Source organism: Typopeltis vanoorti, chromosome 22 (genome assembly GCF_054136105.1).
Source record: "Typopeltis vanoorti isolate ZY-2024b chromosome 22, IOZ_Tvanoo_1.0, whole genome shotgun sequence".
NCBI lineage: Eukaryota > Metazoa > Arthropoda > Arachnida > Uropygi > Thelyphonidae > Typopeltis > Typopeltis vanoorti.
In genome coordinates, this window is record NC_143570.1 from 94,599,423 (window position 1) to 94,621,734 (window position 22,312).

The 22,312-nt window shown below is 37.3% G+C and overlaps 1 protein-coding gene across 1 annotated transcript in view; it reads right to left on the reverse strand.

Moving 5' to 3' along the window:
- Positions 1-22,312, reverse strand: part of LOC150094573 (integrin alpha-9-like) — a 670,422-nt gene that overhangs the window by 444,237 nt on the left and 203,873 nt on the right. The window contains exon 8 of the mRNA XM_090411817.1: positions 9,762-9,850. Within this exon, the coding sequence (XP_090267943.1) occupies positions 9,762-9,850 (89 nt within the window). The remainder of the gene's footprint in view (positions 1-9,761; positions 9,851-22,312) is intronic.

The window sequence follows — 22,312 nt, forward strand, 5'->3', positions numbered from 1 at the left end:
CCTGAGCATTTGGTGTCTGCAGAGAATTTGAGTGTGTTTAAGGCATGGTATGAGCTGTGTGTACGATAAAAGGACCTCCTAGATGAGTCTTTGACTCCATGAAGTCTTGAGGTAATAATAATAACAGGGACTAGTAGAGGCAAGAAGATGGCCATTACCTTAAATGAAGCTTTCATCAGACTGTACTTGTGTATAGTTCTGGTTGCCTCATTTTCAAATGTGATAGAGAACTTAGAAAGGCACGAGGATGGGTACCTAAGGTAGCTTAAGTGTTGTATAATGCAAGTTATGAGGATAGATTAAAGGAATGTAAATTGCAGAGTTTACTAAATACAAAGGAGACTTTACAATGGTGTGAGGAATGAAAACAAAGGTATCCCTGAAAAATTGCATAAAGACAGTGAACAAGGATATGAAATGCAGGCATTTTGAGGCATTTTACATGAAGAGTGCTGCATGATTGGAACATGTTGCTAGAGTGTCATGTAAGGATTGTAAATGCATCTGAGATGTGGAATAACAGGTACTGTTGTCTTAACAGTATCTCCTGCAAGAGGTCTCAACCCATTGAAGTGTGGTGTAATAATAACAATACACTCACTTCACTGTATTCAATTCCACAGTGTTAATTCTTAATCAGATGCACAATGCAATACCAGATCTTTTATCAATGTCTTAATATTTTCTGGCACTGATAGGCTAAACTCTTATCCAATCTCTAATCAACTGGCTGTGAGTTTGAATCCTATAATGAGCATAATTTTTCTAGTACACTAAATACTGTGGGTGAACTAAGAATTAGTTCACCCATAGTACTAATAAAAATGCATTATAAACCAACAGCCTTTCATTTCAGCCTTTAAAATAAAAAATGTAAAAAAAATTTTAAAAAGCAAAAAAGAATATACTCTTATTCTTTGCAGTCACCACAAATGAAAATGCAGAAAATACAAATAGCATTTTCTCAAGCCATTTACATACTCAGCATTCTTGAGATGAGAAACTACCTTAGTCAATTGCCTCTAGACTATTTCATTATTATATGAGACATCCAAGGAATCAGCAAGTCCCTGACTCCTTGGATGCCACATATCACTCACACCATGTCATGCCTTTTCTTAAATTCATTCACACTGTCTGCACTCAACCTCCAAAGATAAGCCATTCCAGTCATGCACCACACTATGAGAAAAAAATCTAGCTCTCACCCATTTCTTGACAACATAAATTAAGCATTCCTGGATGTCATCTCATCTTCCTCCATATTTTAAAATTCAATTTACTGGTATCCTGTATGACCTTTTCAGAAGTTTGTAGGTTTCTAAAGTATCACCCCTCTTTCTCATGTCTGCTAGCATCTGTTCTCCACAAATTCTTCATCTCATCTCAACTATATTCCACAGTCTCAATATCATCTTTAACATTCTCCTTTGTACTTTCTGCACTGTATCTATATCACCTCCAAAACTAGACCCAATCTGCACACAACAATCCAGAGTAGGTTGCATCCAAGCCGTCTAAAAAAATATGAAAAAAAAAAGCAAAATGACTTATTTCTACATGTCAGTATTAGTTTCAACATAGCAATTATCCACTGAATTGTATTCAGAATCTTTGTGTATGGCCTCTGAACTTCAGTATTCTACCTACTGAAACTCCGATATCCCTAGCCAGTCAGTTTTTTTTTTAGTGCATTTCCACAATATAATACATGGACGGAAAGTACAGAAACTCAAAAGGATGAATGAGAGCGAAAGTCTGAAGCAGGAGTCGAGATTTCGAAAATTAGAAAGATGGGATGATAGAGAGAATGTGATGCAAGATTCGAAAGGTGAATTGGGTTGGATGCAGCAAGAGATGAAATGGATACATGTGCTGAGACTTAAGTACTGTGAAGAATTCATGTTAGAGGTTTAATGGAATATTAACAGCACTGAAAAAGGATTAAAACTAATTTTAATACTTCCAATATTTCGTCTCTGTCACAGAGACATCTTCAGGGATTACAAAAACTTTTTGTAACAACACATACACAAATACAATACAAAGTGAAACTAAAGTCCTATCTAGGTGGTGCGCCCTCTATGGGCATTTGCAGGTGGCCTGGAATGTAAAGAGGGATCTCTGATAATTAAAGTTTCCCAAATTTTGGGAAGTTTAATGCAACCAAAAATTTGTTTATATTAGGTTGATTCCTGAGTGCAGATGCAGACTCAAAGAATAGTCTTTCTTTTTTGAATTTACTATGGTGGAGCATGGTAGTGTTTTTTTTTTTTTTTTTCAGGAGATCCTGTAGGATATATCCAAAACATGGTCTGCAAGGCCAGACTGACTATAATCATGTTTGCAGATGTAAGAACTGTGTTCTTCTAAGCAGATGGATGCTGACCTGCCTGTTTGTCCGAAGTAGGCAAGTTTACAGGAACAAGGTACTCTATATACACCAGGCACTGAAAGAGGAGGGAGCTGATCTTTAGCAGAGCCGATAGGTAGCAAGTTTACGGTGGGGCTTAAAAGCTGTATGGAGGTTGTACTTTTTTTTTAATGATCTGGCTATTTTTTCGAAGTACCATGGATGTAAGGAATGATAATGGCATTTCTGAAGTCCTTCTGAAGAGATGGTCAGGGAATGGGCAAGGACTTGATTATATTTTTAATTCCGTAATCATTACAGCCATTGGAAAGGAAGGTATTGTGTATGTGTTCGAGTTCGGTTGACAGGGCTGTTTTACTGGAACAAAGATTGTGGGCCCTATTGGTCAGAGTTTTAATAATGCCATATTGCTGGGAGGGGTGGTGGAGGGAGAGTTTATGAATGTATCTGCCTGTATGAGTAGGTTTTCTATATACAGAGAAAGAAAGGTTACCATTAGGAAAGCGTGTTACTAAGGTGTCTAGGAAAGGTAAACTATTGTTATTTTCCTTTTCCATCATAAACTGGATTCTTGGATGTAGACTATTGAGGTGACTGAGGAAGGAATCTAATCTGTCTGGGCCATGAGGCCAAATAGAGAACACATCTACATATCTTAGCCAGATAGAAGATTTTAGAGGGGAAGAGTCAATGGCTCGTTTTTCAAAATTTTCCATGTAATAATTGGCAAGAGGGAGTGAGAGGGAGGGACCCATTGCAGTTCCCTCTATCTGTAGATTTTGTTCTTCCAAGAGAAATAACCAGAGTTGATGGCAAAGGAAAAGAGCTCTATGATATCAGAAGGAAAAATGTTTTTTTAAGAGTGTTAAGTGTCAATTAATATTTGTAAACAAAGAGATGATGTCAAAGCTGACCAATATATCTGTATTATTTAAAGTAAGATTTTTAATTAAGTTTTTAAAATGGATGGAGATTTTTTACATTAAATGAGGTAAGACCAGTGAGGGGGCTCAAAGAGTTAGCTAGCAGATTTGATAATTTGTAGCAAGGTGCATTGGTGGCATCTACTATAGGTTTTAGGGGAGAATTAAGTTCATGGATTTTGGGTAAACCATATATCCGGGGGGGGGGGGGGGGGGGATGAGAACAGAATGGTTTGAGTTTTTTTGTAATGTCAGGAGGCCAGGAAGTAACATTTTTTTAAGTAGGTTTTTTAATTTTTTAACTTGAGTTTTTGTGGGATTATGTTCCAGTGGTATGTAGGTAGCGCAATCATGGAGAATAATATCCATTTTCCGATTATATTCTGAGGCATTGAGAACAACAGTGGCATTACCCTTATCAGCTCTGGTGATGACAATACTTTTTTCTTTCTGTAATTTTTTGAGAGTTGACTTTATTAATATTAACTTTAGGAGGTGATAAATTAACTTTAGGAGGTGAAGAATGGGAGAGAATATTAGCTACGTCAAGTCTGATGTTATTGGTAGTATTAAAATTAGTTTTAATCCTTTTTCAGTGCTATTAATATTCCATTAAACCTATAACATGAGATGAAATGGATACAGAGTGAAATTAAGAAAATTCGGGTGAAAACGATTAAACAAATCAAGTAGGTACAAAAGAGTTAATGAAAGACAAGCAAGTGGCATTGTATGGAGACTCCATTATTAAAGGTGTGCTGGATGAAAGGATGCACAAGGTAGGTTTTCCAGGGGGTAAAATGAGTAGTGATTGATGCATTGAATGTGAGGAGGGAGTGAGCGAAGGAGTTGATGGTTTTAATAGGTACAAATGATTTGACAGAGGACAAAGAGCACGTCAGAATGGATACGAGGAGGCTGCTTAGACGGATAAAAGAGAATAGAGTGACAGGAAGGGCAGTAAGTGTGTTGCCTATGTATGACAGTGGTGAGATGAGACAGAGAGCAAAGATTATGAATGATATGTTAATTGAAATATGTGAGGAGAAAAGAGTACAGTTTGTTAATGTGTGGAATGAGTTTGAAGGACGAAGTGAACTATATAAGAAAGATGGACTGCATTTGAGTGGTTATGGTGCGAGTCGCTTGGAGAGACTGCTGCTGGAAGATAGAGAAGTGAGTACAGAGAATGAATCAGATTGATTGGGAAGTGATGTGGAAGAGCAGGAGAGTAAGACAAGAGAGATTGAAGAGGTGGTTATGAATGAGGAAGTGACTGGCATGAGTATAGAGGATGAGAGAAGGGGTGTGCAAGAGGAATTAGAAACGGGGAGGCTCAAGGTGGACAGGGGTACACAGCGTGAGAAATGTGGATGCTCCAAGAGGATGTGAAAGCATGTGTAGACAAGAAAGGAATGGGATGACCTGGGATCAAGAAGAAACAGTTGGAATTGAAGAGGGTTCTAAAATGAATAAGCAGGAAAGGAAATGGCCCAGTTGAGAAAGGAAAGATCACATCGAATGAGTGGTATCAGCATAATTAGCTGTACAACCAGAAATGAGCTGTATGTTTGTATACAAATGCTAGAAGTGTAAGAAACAAAGCAGATGAAATGGTTGCACTAATTGAATCTGTTTACCCAAAAATTGTTGGAATAAGTGAGACATGGCTAGATGAGGATGACATCCTGGTGGGAATAGAGATGGAAGGGTATGATGTGTTTCGTGAGGATAGAAGGGATTAAAACAGAGGGGTATTGTTATTGATGATAGAGAAAGAGTTATGTCCATATGAAGTAGAGATGTAAGAGGGAAATAGTGCTACTGGTTTTGAAGCAGTATGGTGTGAGATAGAGGTGAATGGAATGAAATACTAGATTGGATGTTGTTAAAGACCAGGTAATGTGGATAGTAGTGATAATGAAATGTATAATCAAATTAGCTAAGCAAATAAGAAAAGAGTGATTATTACGGGCAATTTTAATTATGAAAATATAGAGTGGAATGATGAGATAGCACATGGAAGTAAAGAAAATGAGTTAGTTTTTGAGGAATAATTACCTCAGACCATATGTAACAGAGGGCACACAAGGACTGAGGGTCTTGGATTTGGTCATCTCATCAGAGTATGTAATTATAAATGAAGTGTCAAATCACACACCAATTAGTGAGAATGACCATGAGATGATTACCTGGGTGGTTGCAAGCAGCGTGAGGACCTCTGAAAGAAAAGCGTATATGTGGAACTACAAGGGAGTGATTATGAAGAGCTCAGAAGACAGCTTGCAGGTGTAGCATGGAATGAGGGGTGAGATGGAAAAGAGATCAACACAGCTTGGGGAGATTTTCAAAAACTGTCTAGTAGATGCAGTGTCTAAATGTATTCCAAGGGTGAGAAGGTTAAATAAAGTAGGCGTGAAATGGATGAATAAAGAGATTAAGAATGCGATACACAGAAAAAGGGCATTATGGAGGCAGCATTACAGAAGTGGAAATAACAAATTCCATGAGGACTACAGACCAGGCAAGGTGGTTGACTTACATGGTGAGAGTAGCTAGAGAGAGGTATAAACAGCATTTCGCTAATGAAGCCAAAAAGAATCCTAAGGAGTTCTTTCGATATGTAGCCAGCAAAAGAAGGAATGATTATGGAAGGATGACATTGACATCGGAGAAAATGGTATAAAGACAGTGTTGCAGAAGGTGTGGTGGAGATATTTAATAAGAAGTTCATAAAGGTATTTCAATCTTGTGAATGTGACTTCATAGAGAGATTGAGAGCAGTTGATGATGGGGAAGAGAGACTGACTGTAAGTGAGCAAGAGGTGTATGGGGAGTTGAGAAAACTAGATGTAAATAAGGCTGTGGAACTTGATAATACATCACCATGTATTCTGAAGGAATGTGCCAGGGAGTTGACACCTGCTTTGACATATTTATTTAATATGTCAAGAGTCTTTCAGTTGGTCAAGTTCCTAAGCAATGGAAGGAGGGCAAGATTGTGCCACTCCATAAAGAAGTGGATAGAACTCAAGCATCAAACTATACACCTATCTGTGTGTCAGGTGTTGTAGTGAAGTTGTTGGAGAAACTTGTGAGAACTAGGATCCAGAATAGAGTTGACAACAATGGTGTTATCTTTGATGGACAGCATGGATTTGCTAAAGAGAGGTCATGTTTTAGTAATCTACTTACTTATTACAATAACGTGACTGCTTCCATAGACAGAGGAGAAGGATACACAGTAATATACTTAGATTTTGCAAAGGATTTTGATAGAGTACCGCATGATAAGTTGATAGTCAAACTGGAGTGGATGGGGTTGGATATTAGATTGGTGCACTGGATTGGAGACTAGCTATCTGATAGCTATCAACAAGTTGTGTATGTTGGAGCAATATCAAGGAGAGTTACTTGTGGTGTGCCTCAGGGGTCTGTTTTAGGGCCATTGCTGTTTAACTTGTATATTAATGATATTGGTGAAAATTTGGATGGAGATATTCAGTTGTTAGCAGATGATGCAAAGTTGGGACGAACCATGAAGAGTAGAGAAGATGTTGTGGCCTTACAAAAAAGACTTGAATAAATCGAGTGATTGTGCACAGGAATGGGGATGCGAATTCAATGTTGCAAAATGTAAAGTATTAAAATTTGGAAAACAAAAATGGGATGCAGAATTTATGCTTGGTGAGGATATATTGTCGGAGGTGGAGGAAATAAGAGATCTGGGGGTGATAGTGGCTAAGGATCTGAAATTTACGGGACACATAGCCAAAATTGTGAAGACAACACAAAGCTTTTGGGAATGATGTGGAGGACACCGACTTGTAGAAATAGGGATATTCTTGTTCCATTGTATTAGGCTTTGATTAGGCCACACATGGACTATTGTGCCCAGATTTGGTCACCTGGTTTTCAGAAGGATGAAGAGATGTTGGAAATGGTCCAGAGGCGACTGACTAAGGTAGTTTCTAACCTCTGGAATGTTGAGTATGAGGAAAGATTGAAGATGCAACATGCAGAGTCTGGTTAACAGGAGGAGGAGGGGAGATATGATAGAAACCTACAAGTTATTAGGGGTTGTTATAGGATCAATGCTGGAGAGGTTCTACAGAAAACAGTGGGAGATCAGGGGAGAACCAGACGTCATCCCTGGGATCTGTATAAGGAGGGTATGAGTAGGGGAGTGAGAGGCAGGTTTTTTTCAAGCAGAGTTGTAAATGATTGGAATGCCTTGCCTAAGTTTGGTGTCTGCAGAGAATTTGAGTGTGTTTAAAGCACAGTATGATGAGCTGTGTGTTTGATAAAAGGATCTCCTAGATGAGTCTTTGACTCCATGGTAATGGAGTCAAAGACTCATCTAGGAGATCCTTTTATCAGTCAGCCATCCTCTTATCAAACTAGTTTATAATTCAGCCATATATTCTCAAACTCATGCAACGACTCCCCATAATGAGTTCTCTCAGAAGCTTTAGCAAAGTCGAAAAGTATCATGATGTATCCATTCCTCTTGACTAATTCAACTGCCACATTATAAAATATGAGCAAGTTACTTTACTCAAACATTACCTTCACTTAGTAAATTGCCCATAGGTTGTCTGAGAAGGATGTGATGTTAGGAATAGAAATAGAAGGATATATGATTTTCCAGAAGGGGAGAAATGTAAAAAGAAGGGGGGGGGGGGGATTACTGTTAATGATTGCAGAGGAATTATGTCCATGTGTGGAGGTTGATAGTGAATGCACAGATTTTGAATCTTGTGGTGTGAAGTTGAAATAAACGGGCTTGTATATCTGATACGATGTGGTTATGGGCCAGGGAATGCAGAGAATACTGATTGTGAAATGTAAAGGAAATTAGTTGGGCATGAAATTTGCCAGTCAGGCTGGCCGAGTGGTTAGCGTATCTGCTCTCCAGCCAAACGGCCAGGGGTTCGAATCCCACTCTAGGCATTGATGTTTGTGATTGTCTTTCGAAATACTAGTGGTGGTGGTCAGTAGTAGATGGCATTAGTGTAGTTATGGTCAGTTGGTGCATTGAGTGGTGGAGGCAGAGTTGTAGAGCAGGTGCCTTCCCTCGATGAGTCTTTGAACTCTCTGGAAGTGTTAAATAATAATAACGTGAAAAGAAGGTAGGTGATACTGATAGGAGATTTTAATTACCGAAACATAGAATGGAAGGAGGAGATAGTGCATGGAAACAAGGTGTTTGTGAAATTTCTGAGAGATATAGAGCTTAAACAGCATGTGACAAACAACTAGAGGCTTTAATGTTCTGGATTTGTTGATAAATTCACAAGATGTAGTTGTTAATGAGGTGTTGATGACACTGCCACCAGTTGGTGAGAGTGATCGTGAGGTATTTGTTTGGAAAGTGATGAAACAAGAAAAGGTTACTGCCAAAAATGGATGTATGTGGAAGTAAAAAGCAGGTAATTATAGGAAGCTCTGTAGTCTTCCTATCTACCCAACTCATCTACCCAACATACAGCATCAGTATGTTGGGTAGATGAGCTGAGAAGAAAAGATGTTGACAATGCATGGAAACTCACAAGGCAGTATCTGACAAAAGCAATGTATAACTGCAAACCAAGGGTTAAGTAAGTAAATAGAGTAGTAAATTATTTTCTCTCATAACCCATTTCAGAACCCTCAGCAGATCCAAATGCTTCCTTAACATCACAAGCTATCCCATTGTTTCCTTATCTACTTAGGCATTCACTTCCTCTTCTAGCACCAGCTTTTCTCTGTTCTGTCCTCCCATTCATCTTAATTGTTTTGATAGTTTGGGTCTCCTGCAATGAGTCTACTGACTCCATGGAGATACCAGTAATAATAATAAATGACCCAACCCGCTGTTTACCTTGCACTCCTTTTCCATCATTCTCCTCATTCATGTTACTCACTTCACTCATAAGCACACCTTCATTCCCTATACTTCTGCTCTCCACATCACTTCTTATTTTCTCAAATTCATTCTCCACAGTTCTCTCCCTTCCAGCAGAAGCCTCTCAAAATGACTCAAATTAAAACCATTTAAATGCCATCCATTATACAGTTCCATTTGTTCCTGAAATTCATCAGGATAAAGGATGCATATCACATGTATATACAAGAGAATAAATAATATGTACGATATAAATTTTTAAAACATTGCCATCACTTTGGAAGGAAATGAAAGAATACTAAATGAAAGGATAATTTATAATGTGTGCACTATTTCTTACAAGTAAAAACTAAAATTTTAAAAAATATATATTCCTTGACATCAAACATTAATTGAGATTGTAAAAAGCATGAATGCTTTATTTACAGAACTTCATATTCCTGCAACTTAGATAGATCCTTGTTTATAAAGATTTATTTCAATATTGCATATTTTCAAAAATCAATTGTATAAAAATGCATAGTGCAATTATTATATCAACTCTGTTTGGACACAGATGAAAAATTAAATAATTTACCCTTCCTCTATCATCAGCATCCCTGGGAGCACCAGCTGCAATAGATATTCCTCGCAGTGCAAAAAACTTACCAGAGGATATAGAATAACCTATAATCAAAAAAAAAAAGTGTAAAAGAAAGTACATGTCAGAGATAAAATTTTGAGACTTTATGAATACTGGTTTATAATAAGGGCACATTAATCATCTTTCTCAATGGATTGCTAGCTTTTATCACTTTGGATTATAGATGTAAAAATTTTCACTGGTTGGAAAGTATATTCAGCTTGACAAGGAATCATATTGTGATTTTAATGCTTATGTTACCTGAGAATAGGGAAACAAATATTTGCCCATGAAATACCTTCACAACTAGGATACTAGTGTAAATGCAGCAACTGGCTTAACATCAAGCCTGTATGCCATCAAATCTGTAGTCATCAAGGAAATTTGTAAACCACATTGTAGTGTTCTAATATTTCTGCGTGCGCGAGATCACAGACCAAAATTGGCAACACTTCTAAAACCTACAAAAGCTTCCACACACCACAAAGAAATATTAGAACACCACAATGTGGTTCACAAATTTCCTTGCCAAAAAAAGATTGTGATGTCACCTACACAGGTTCTACCATCAGATCTTTATGGGCAAGACTACAAGTACACTTCCATGACTGCAATCATCCCTATTCCAGAACATTTAAACAATAAAAAATGCAACAACCAAAAGAAAAACAGAATACAAAATACAGGGAAAACAAAAATAGCAGTCCATGCCCTTGAACAGAAATATACCCCACAAATCAACAAGGCCATAATAATAGCTATAGAAGAAAATGAAACAATGCTTAGAATATCAGGAAATTATAGCCATAAAATGTGACAAAAACTCAATAAACATCCACAAGCCCTACATAATCTCTGAGAGTTGAAAGTTCCATAACATAAAAATTAGGTCACAACTCCAACCAATAGGAAATAACACAGATACACCAAGCCGGAATGATATAGCCTCCACTTCCCTCACGAGCTTTGAAGATGACTCACTATCGAAACGACTCACACCCAGTTTCTCCCACACCAGATCTTATCCCATCATATCCTTTCCCTTCCCCAAAAAATTTCTATTTTCACCCCTCCTAAAGTATTCTCTGCAGACCTTTAATAATAAAAAAAACCTGGGTTCTTCAAAAAGTTAACACACACCCTTGCCTCACTAATAATTCTCCCACATCTCTCTATTCCCATTTTTTCCAACCTCCTTTCTTTCAATCATACTTCTTCCTTTAATGGCAATTGAAGGTATATCGCCACACACACTGGGATGCTGCTGAAGAAGAGAGCCAACAACATCCAAACAAAGGTATATCCGAATTTTTTGCTCCTATATATTCCTCGTATATCTCTCTATATAAAACATCAGTAATGCCTTAAAATTTGAGTAAAAAAGCCAATGACATTATAAAAGGGGCACTCCTAAACAAAAATAAGATAAATAGCCATAAAAATAATATTTACTTAGAGGAGTAACATGAGAATTTTCCCAGAAATAATACCTACAATTATATATATAATTATAAAAGCAAAGGCTCTACACACCTTACCTATATTGTTATTATTATTCATGACACCTCCGAGGAGTCCGAAGACACATCGCAGGAGGACATCCACTGTACAACTCTCCATCTCCACTACTAGCAAACTGCTACCAATCGACTACATCAGTACCATCTACCCCCTACAACAACCACAAGTATTTTTTGTCTGAAAATTGCATGTGTTCTGAAGGGCCAATTTGTATGAATGCAGGATGAAAAACTGCGAGTTTCTGAATTTCCTATATGTAAAAGATATTATTATTATTACCCAAGACCTCATGGAGTCAAAGATTCATCTGGGAGGTCCTTTTAGCACACACACACACAGCTCATCATACCGTGCCTTGAACACATTCAAACTCCCTGCAGACACCACACTCTCAGGCAAGGCATTCCAATCATTCACAACTCTGCACAAAAAAACCTGCTTCTCACTCCCCTGTTCACACCTTCTTTATACAGTTTTCAGGGATGACCTCTGGTTCTCCACCAATCTCCCACTATTTTCTGTAGAACCTTTCCAGCATTGATCCTAAAACAACCCCTTACCAACTTCTAGGTCTCTATCATATCTCCCCTCTTCCTCCTGTCCACCAGACTCTGCAAATTGCATCTCCTCAATCTTTCCTCATACTCAACATTCCAGAGGCCAGAAACTACCTTAGTCAGTCACCTTTGGACCCTTTCCAACATCTCTTCATCCTTCTGAAAATCAGGTGACCAAATCTGGGCACAACAGTCCATGTGTGGCCTAATCAAAGCTTTATACAATGGAACAAGAATCTCCCTACTTCTACACATCAGTGTCCTCCGCATCATTCCCAGAAGCCTTTGTATTGTCTTCACAATTTTGGCTGTGTCCCCTAAATTTCAGATCCTTATCTACTATCACCCCCAATCTCTTATTTCTTCCACCTCCAACAATGTATCCTCACCAAGCATAAATTCTGCATCCCATCTTTGTTTCCCAAATTTTAAAACATTACATTTTGCAACATTGAACTTTCATCCTCATTTCCATGCCCAATCGCTCAATTTATTCAAGTCTTCCTGCAAGGTCACAACATCCTCACTACTCTTCATGGTTCGTCCCAACTTTGCATCATCTGCAAACAACTGAATATCTTCATCCAAATCTTCACCTATATCATTAACATACAAGTTAAACAGTAATGTCCCTAAAACAGATCCCTCAGGCACTCTGCTAGTGACTTTCATTTTCCTGGATATCGCTCCCCCATACACAACTTGTTGATATCTATCAGACAGCCAATCTCCAATCCAATGCACTAATCTAATATCGAACCCCACCAGCTCCAGTTTGACTATCAATTTATCATGAGGTACTTTATCAAAAGCCTTTGCGAAATCCAAGTATATCACTGTGTATCCTTCTCTGTGCAAGGAAGCAGTCACTTTATTGTAATAAGTAAGTAGATTGCTAAAACATGACCTCCCTTTAGCAAATCCATGCTGTCCATTAAAGATGATACCATTGTTGTCAAACAACGTTGTCATATGTCATACAATCTTTGGCTTGTTTACAACTGAATAAAACAAGGATGAAAATAGAGAAGCAAAGCAGCAAACATGATGCAAAGTCAACTACGCTATATACAAGTAGTTTGGCTGATGATATTTCATGTGCAAATATTTGTTTCCTTATGCTTGATAAAATAACACCATAACTGCTTTGTTTATTCTGTTGTCTATTTCCACATTTAATCTGCCATGTATTGACTTTCTACCATATATATTGTGGGAAAAAAAAAAGTTTTGTTTAAATCCTATGAAACCCATTTAGTAACATTAGTTATGAGTAACTTTTATTAACTGATAAATGATATGCAAAAACACAACATAAGTCATACTCCTCATAACTTATACTTCTTTTTATAAAGCCTTGATACATCCACATCTGAATTACTGTGCTTGGGTCTGGTCTCCTATGAGATGAGGAAGCAGTGAAGAGGATTCAGAGGCAAGTGACCAAGACCAAGTGACCATGGTGAGTGGTTTGTGGAATGTTCCCTATAAGGATAGATTAAGGGTGTGTAGACTGCAGAAGTTGGTTGATAGGAGAAAAAGAAGAGATATGATAAAAACATTTAAGTTAGGAAATCTCTTTAAGTCTCTTTACCATGCAAAAACTTTCTTGCATGGTCTCTGTGCTTCTCAGGCATCTGACTATTACCATTCATCTTGTACTGCTTCCATAATACCTTTTTCAAAGTACATGCCACACTTCTTCAGTCATCCATTTTATGCCTATCTTATTTTTACATCTATTTCCAACCTATAGAATGCAATCAGACATTACCTTTACCATATAGTTTCTGAGTAGGGCCTAAGTAGCACTGATCTCCTTTCCATGCAATTCTGCATTTTATGGGATATATGCAAACTATCTCCTAGTTAGGTCATAATCGGCAGCTTTATAGTTGCACATAAATTCCTTTCTCACAGACGTCCTAATATGAGTTGGTCACCAGCCAAGCAATCACTTCGTGATCACTTTGACCAAATGAAGGAAGATTAGACATCATTTACAATAACATCTTCAAATAAGAGAATGAAATCCACAACCGCAGATACTCATGTGCCCTCTGCTATATACTGCCTAAGACAGTTTTCCCACAAAAACTCAAGAAAATAATTTTTGTTGCTCCAGATGGTCCTCTTCATTTCTGTCTATATTATTATAAATAAAATCACCCATAATTATTACCTTTTTTCTTATTTGCTAACTAATTTGCCTATATATTTCCTTTTTATTGTCCTCATCACGAGGTATATATGAACATTGACCTAAATATTTCATCCTGTCAAACTCTATTTTCCACCATATTGCCAGAAAATTTATTATTAATACAGATTTCCACTCTCCAAGCAAAGAACCTAGTCCTCACAACCTTACTAACCACACTCTTAGACAACTTCCGAACGTGATCCCTTTGTTTTAGCCCTACTCTCCCTTTATTGAGAAATTTCTTTTGTGTCAATCTTATAGAATCCCTTTAGTAACTTATTAGTCTCTCTCATATCCTCTCTCCTCAACCTGTCAGTTAAACTCTGAAACTCTCACACCTTTAATCTATCCCCCATAATGCAGACCTGTCACAAATTTAGTCACTTGTCTCTGAATCCTCTTTGCCACCACCACCCGCTTTCCAAGAAATACACTTTATAAATAAAGCTATGATTCAGCCACATGTTGACTGTCATGCACAAATTTGATAAAGAGGTGTATAATAATCTCCCTATCTTCACTTGTCAATGTGTTCAACATCCAAGAAATCCTCTGAACTATTTTGCCAACTCTTACAATATGTCCTATGAATTTCAAATCTCTATCCACTATCACACCAAGATCCCTAGCCTCAATTTCCTGTCATCCAATACCATCAATATTATTCTTTAATTATTTATTTTTATTTTTGGTAACCTCCATGGAGCCAGACTCATCATGGGAGGGCCCACTCAAAAAGCAACATTTCTTTCATAATGAGCTTTGAAGTTATTTACACTACCTACATTCCCAGTGCACTCCAGAAATGCATTCCACTTGCCAACAACTCACCATGCAAAAAATCTACTCCCCACACTCTTCTTTATCACATTATTATTATGTGACATATCCAAAGACTTGTTGAGAGAAGGCACTCCACTACAAACACCTCACACTGTCTCTCCTAGTACTTGATTCTCCCACTACATACAACTACCACCAACAACATCTATTGCCCATCACCACTACCAACATTTTCTGTCTGTAACTTGAGTGTGCTCTGATCACCAATTTAGCTGTATGCAGTGACACAATGAAAAACCATGCTATCTCCATATGAGATTGGCTAACTCACCTTCGATTGAAAAAAAAAATGCCATATAAATGATCAACATCTTTATATAACTTCTGGGGATGGCCTCTCATTCTTCCCATCTTAATATCAATTCTTTTTATAATTCCTTCTGTATTAATCTGATAAAATCCCTTTACTAATTTCAGGACCTTTATTATATCTCCTCTTTCAACTCCTATCCACCAACCTCTGTAACCTACATTCTCTCAAATGCTCTTCATAACCAACAATCCAGAATCCCAATATCACTTTGGTCCCTTTAGTATTTCCACGTCACAATGAAAAACCAGGTGACCAAATCTGAGCACAACAGTCAATATGTGGTCTGACCAATGCCTTATACAGAGGAAGTACCACTTCTTTATCCCTAAGCCACTTCCTGAAATAAATAGCCTTATCTCTGTATCTCCAAGTATAACACCTTGCATTTATTAATATTAAAACTGCAACCGCACTCATTTATACACGCTAGATGTTTATTCAATTTTTCCTGTAAAGAATTCACATCAGCACTACCTGATAATTTTACCTAACTTTGCATCAGCAAACATTTGAAGATCCCCAGTCAATCCATATGAAATATCATTATTATTACACCTAAGACCTCATGGAGTCAAATACTCATCTGGGAAGTTTTTTTATCACACACACAGCTCATCATACTGTGTTTTAAACATATTCAAACTCTTTGCAAACACCACATTCTCAGGCAAGGCATTCCAATCATTCACAACTCTGCACGAAAAAACCTTCCTCTCACTCCCCTACTCACCCCCTCTATTTACAGTTTCCAGGGATGACCTCTGGTTCTCCCCTGATCTCTAGGGTCATCAGCATCAGTAAATAAGAATGTGTAAGATAATTGACCTATGCAGAGCCTAGCCAAGAACAACTTCCTCTCTTCTGCTCCTATGTTGACTAGACTGCTGGTGCTTAATTTCAGACTTAATCTTGTACAATTTGTTCATCAGTGCTTCCTACCAGGAGTATTGCCATTGGGCAATTAACTTTGATTTTATGACCTGCATGTAGTCAGTATAAGGGACCATCAAACAATATGCCAAGAAAGTATGAGCTGATCTAGCAGTTGCATCTGCAATGTCATTTCCCTTAATTTCAATGTGGCTGGGAATCCAACACACCAAACATAAAAATTAAGGGTCTTTATTTTGCACAAGAGTTTTAGCACCTCCAAGCAGGGATGTGGATTATACACCAGAGAGGAGATAGCCTGTAAAGAACTCAAAGAATCTGTATAAATTATACACTTTTGGTCGAAGTTTTCTTTGATATGTACAACAGCAAGTTAAATGACATGCAACTCTGCTGTATAGTTACTGCAATTGAGTGGGATCTGGTTTGAGATTGGGAAATTAATTAATTGGGAGATTGGTAACATTAGGAAACAGAAGCACAGCCAACAGAGATCTCTGATTTTGAACCATGGGAATAGATGAGCAAGCCAATGCTATTGCCAGTTCCCTGAAACATTCCTTTAAGACATCAATATGTGATCAAATCTATATATAGGGTGTAGTATCCTGAAAGAGGATACTACACTCCCACATATGGAAAATCACTAGTTGTGTGCTCCCGAGGTCTGTATTGGGGCAATTGTTGTTCAAGCTTGTATACTAATGATACTGGAATGGGTTTAACTGGTCGATATTCAAGACAATGCATAACTGGGGAGAGCAAGAGAGAGAGAGACAAGCAGACTTTATGGCCTTAAAGGAGGACCTCAATAGATTGTATGAGTGGGTTGGTAAATGAAACGTTCAGTGCAAATGCAAGGTTTTGAAATTTGATAAACAATGATGTGATGCCAAGTATACACTTGGTGGGGAAACTTTGAATGTGGTAGAGATGAGAGATCTAGGAGTGCTGATGAACAAGGATATGAAATTTAGGGCCACATTCACGAGTTGTGAAGTTGTGATATTGGATAATGGCAATGGTGCAGAGGTCCTTAACATGTAGAAATAAAGAGATTATGATACCACTACAAGGCCCTTATCAGGCCTCATATGGATTATTATAGACATATTTAATCACTGGGTTTTCATGCTGATGAGGATATATTAGGAAGAATCCAGAGAAAATTCACAAAGGTGGTAATTGGCTTAGTAATGTTACTTGGATATTGAAGAACACAATAACAAATTGAGATAATTAAGTTATTCCTCTATAAGACCCAAATACATCCACATCTGTGCTCAGGTCTGGTCTCTTGAATTTCTTGGAAATGAGGAAGTGGTGGAGAGAATTCAGAGGCAACCAAACAAGACAGTTAGTGGTCTGTTGAATGTTACCTATGAAGATAGATTGAGGGTATATGGACTGCAGAAGTTGGATAATATGTGAAAAAGAGAGGATATTAAAGAAACATTTAAGTTACTTAAAGGGTTTTATAGGATTGATTTAAGACAAATGTTTCTGTACTTGTGATTAGTAGGGACAAGAGGACTACAGTTTTTACTTTAAGAGTTGTGAATGAATAAAATAGGTTGCCAGAGGCAGTTGATAGGTGCAAGGAGAGGTATGATAGATTGTGTGGATATTTTCGGTTTCCTGCAACGAGTGTTTGGAATTCATGGAAGTGCCTGTACTACAGGCATGATAATAAACAATGCAGGAACTAAAAATAATTTTATTTTCATATAATTTTTTCCAGATTTCAAGGGCATTGTTAGTAGACAATTCAAATTAAACAAGCACAAGTGACAAAATAAAGATACAAAAATAAGAACGTGTGAGCCACAATGACACAAACAGCTTAACATTTTTTAAATAAGTTTATATATAGACTACAAACTATGGTATATTATTATTACCACCTCAAGAGTCAAAGACTCATCTGGGAGGTCCTTTTATCACAAAAAGCTCATCATACCATGTTTTAAACACATTCAAACTCTTTGCAGACACCACATTCTCAGGCAAGGCATTCCAATCTTTCACAACTCTGCACAAAAAAACCTGCCTCTCACTCCCCTACTCACACCCTCTTTATACAGTTTCTAGGGATGACCTCTGGTTCTCCCCTGATCTCCCACTATTCTCTGTAAAACTTCTCTAGCATTGATCATATAACACCTCTTACCAACTTCTAGGTCTCTATCATATCTCCCCTCTTCCTCCTGTCTACCAGACTCTGCAAATTACATCTTAATCTTTCCTCATATTCTACATTCCAGAGGTCAGAAACTATGTTTGTCAGTCTCCTTTGGACCCTTTCCAACATCTCTTCATCCTTTTGAAACCCAGTGAACAAATCTGGGAACAATAGCCCATGTGTGGCCTAATCAAAGCCTTATACAACTGAACAAGAATCTCCCTACTTCTAGACGTCAGTGTCCTCCGCATCATTCCCAGAAGCCTTTGTGTTGTCTTCAAAATTTTGGCGATGTGTCCCCTAAATTTTAGATCCTTATCCACTATCACCCCAAGGTCTCTTATTTCCTCTACCTCCAACAATATATTCTCACCAAGCATAAATTCTGTATCCCATCTTTGTTTTCCAAATTTTAAAACCTTACATTTTGCAACATTGAACTCGCATCCCCATTTCTGTGCCCAATCACACAATCTATTCAAGTCTTCCTGTAAGGCCACAACATCTTCACTACACTTCATGGTTCGTCCCAACTTTGCATCATCTGCAAAGAACTGAATATCTCCATCCAAATCTTCATCTATATCATTAATATACAAGTTAAACAGCAATGGACCTAAAACCCATGTGGCACTGCAGTAGTGACTTTCCTTTTCCTGGTATCACTCCCCCATACACAACTTGTTGATACCTATCAGATAGCCAGTCTCCAATCCAATGCACCAATCTAATATCCAACCCCATCTGCTCTAGTTTGACTGTCAACTTATCATGAGGTACTCTATCAAAAGCCTTTGCGAAATCCAAGTATATTACTGTGTATCCTTTTTCTCTGTCCAAAGAAGCAGTCACTCTATTGTAATAAGTAAGTAGATTACTAAAACATGACCTCCCTTTAGCAAACCCATGCTGTCCATCAAAGATAATATCATTGTTATCAACCCAACTCTGGATCCTAGTTCTCACAAGCTTCTCCAACATCTTAAACACAACACCTGACACACAGATAGGCCTATAGTTTAATGCTCGAGTTCGATCATCTCCTTTATGAAGTGGCACGATCTTGCCCTCCTTAGGAACTTGACCGAATGCAAGACTCATATTAAAAAAATATGTCAAGGCAGGTGTCAACTCCCTGGCACATTCTTTCAGAATACGTGGTGATATATTATAAAGTCTAAAGTCCCGCAGGCCTTATTAACATCTAGTTTACTCAACTCCCTATACACCTCTTGCTCACCTACAGTCAGTCTCTCCTCCCCATCATCAACTGCTCTCAATCCCTCCATGAAGTCACATTCACAAGATTGAAAGATCTTTATGAACTGCTCATTAAGTATCTCCACCACACATTCTGCATCAGCTGTCTTTATACCATTTTCTCCAATCAATGTCATCCTTCCATAATTATTCTTTCTTTTGCTGGCTACATATCGAAAGAATTCCTTAGGATTCTTTTTGGTTTCATTAGCCAACTGCTGTTCATACTTCTCTTTAGCTAACCTCACCAACCAAGTCATGATGAAGGAAGAAAAGAACTCCCCATAAAGAGGACACTTTCTTTTAGTGTTGCACGGTAATCAGCATTAATTTTAAAATTATGGACTTTACAACATTGTTATAAATACCAATTTTAATTTTCCGACTTTTCGACCTTCATATTAAGGTCATCATCTGGAGTATATACAAATATACAAGGCAAGCAGAGTTAGATTTCATACAGTAAGCTAGAGAAACGATGATTTGATCATTGGTTATTCTACTGGCATGACCTCTAGTGGAAAAAAAAATACAGATAAAATTACAAATTAATTATTTAGAAACTACATCAAAGCTATATTCTATTTAAGATAACATGAGAGAAACATCCTTTCTTATAGATAGTTTTCTTACAGTAACAATGATATCCTAATTTAACATGACAATTGTTACATTAGATTTAAGATTCTGGATTATCTGCAGTCCTGTTTATAGTTAACTCTTAGGGAGAAAGGTTCTGTGGGTAGAATATGTGCCTTCCATATGCTGAATTTTTAGACCATCATTATTGTTCAGATTGGGGTGGTTGATAAGAATCTCACAGGCTTCCTTAAATTTGCTGATAAATTTGTTTTCAGCAAACTTGTTCATTCAAAAAGCACAGAAAAATGAATTTAAAGTCATCAGCAATACTTTTCTAAAAAATGGTTACATTCAAAACACTATTAACAAAATTCTCTACAAGACCTCATAAAGATAAACCAGACTACAATAAAACTAACCATTCCCATTAAAGGGACATCAGATAAAATACTTCTCATAGAAAGGCTTATATGTTGGTTATACATGATTATTAACTAACTTAAGGAATTCACAACGTACACTAGAATATAAATTAAATTAAACTTTGATATATATTTCCAATATTTCAGCAACGTCATGTTGCCATCTTCAAAGGAACTTAAAATAAAGGCGCATGCACACAGGCATTACATACAGTAAATGAAGATGAAACGAGGAAGCTATTGTTTCTCCTAAAAGTCCTGATGGTGCCCTAGTGGGCTATGTAAGTATCCATCAGGCTGGCGGGTGACTAGTGTATCTAGAAAAGGGAGGCTGTTGTTTTCCTCTTTTTCCAGGGTGAATTTGATTCTGTGGTGTTGGTTGTTTAAGTGTGTTAAGAAGGAGAGGAGTGTATCAAAGCCAAGTGGCCAAATAGCGAACACATCAATGTAGTGAAGCCATATGGTCGGTTTTTGTGAAGCCAAGTTTAAGGCTTTCTCTTCAAAAGTCTCCATAAAGAAGTTGGCCAAGGGTGGGGAGAGTGGTGAACCCATGGCTGTCCCCTCTATTTGTTTGTAGAATCAGATAAAATAAACAGAATACTACAGAAATACAACTTCAAAGCTACCTTTAAACCTCCTGAAAAATTAAAAAGCTTACTCAATTCATCCAAAGACCCACTCCCTCCGCTGGCCCACCCTGTAGTATACCATATTTATTGCACCTGTAATCTACCATATATAAAGGAAACAGGATACACAATTCCTATCAGACAAAAGGAACATAAATGACATTAAATATAATAACTGTGGTTAAGCTGGCCTTTCTGATCATGCCCTGAACCATTTACATAGAATTGACTGAAAAGCACCAGTTGTTCATACCAAAACATGGTATGAGCGCAAATTTAAGGAAGCCTGTGAGAATCTTATCAACCACCCCAATCTGAACAATAATGATGGTCTAAAAATCCCAAGCATATGGAAGGCACATATTCTACCCATGGAACCTTTCTCCTTAAGAGTTAACTATAAACAGGACTGTAGATAATCCTAAATCTAATATAACAATTGTAATGTTAAAAATAGGACATCATTGTTACTGTAAGAAAACTATTTATAAGAAGGAATGTTTCTCTCATGTTATCTTAAATACAATTTAGCTTCGATATAATTTCTAAATAATTAATTAATTTGTAATTTTATCTGAATTGTTATTTTTTTTTTCACTAGAGGTCATTCCAGTAGAATAACCGGTGATCAAATCATTGTTTCTTTAGTTTACTATCGAAATAACTCAGCTTGTTCTTGCATATACTCCAGATGATGATGACCTTAATATGAAGGTCTAAACGTCAGGAAATTAAAATAATTATTTATAACACGGCTGTGAAGTCCATAATTTCTAAAATTATGGAAGAGGATACCTTTGGTCCATTTCTATTCAGATTGGTGTGATGAGGCAAGGTGTCACAGCTTTCTTTGTACAATTTTTCTTACAAGTTTTTATTATTATTATTACACCTTCCATAGAATCAGCAGATTCATCATGGGAGGTTCATTCAACTGACAACATATTTATCATACAGAATCTTAAAATCCTTAACACTCCTTGCATTAGCAATGCATTCTGGTAATGCATTCCATTCACTGATAATTCTCCATGTAAAAAACCTACTCCTCACACCCCTCTTCACCATACTAGTACATAACTTTCAGGGATGACCTTTGGTTC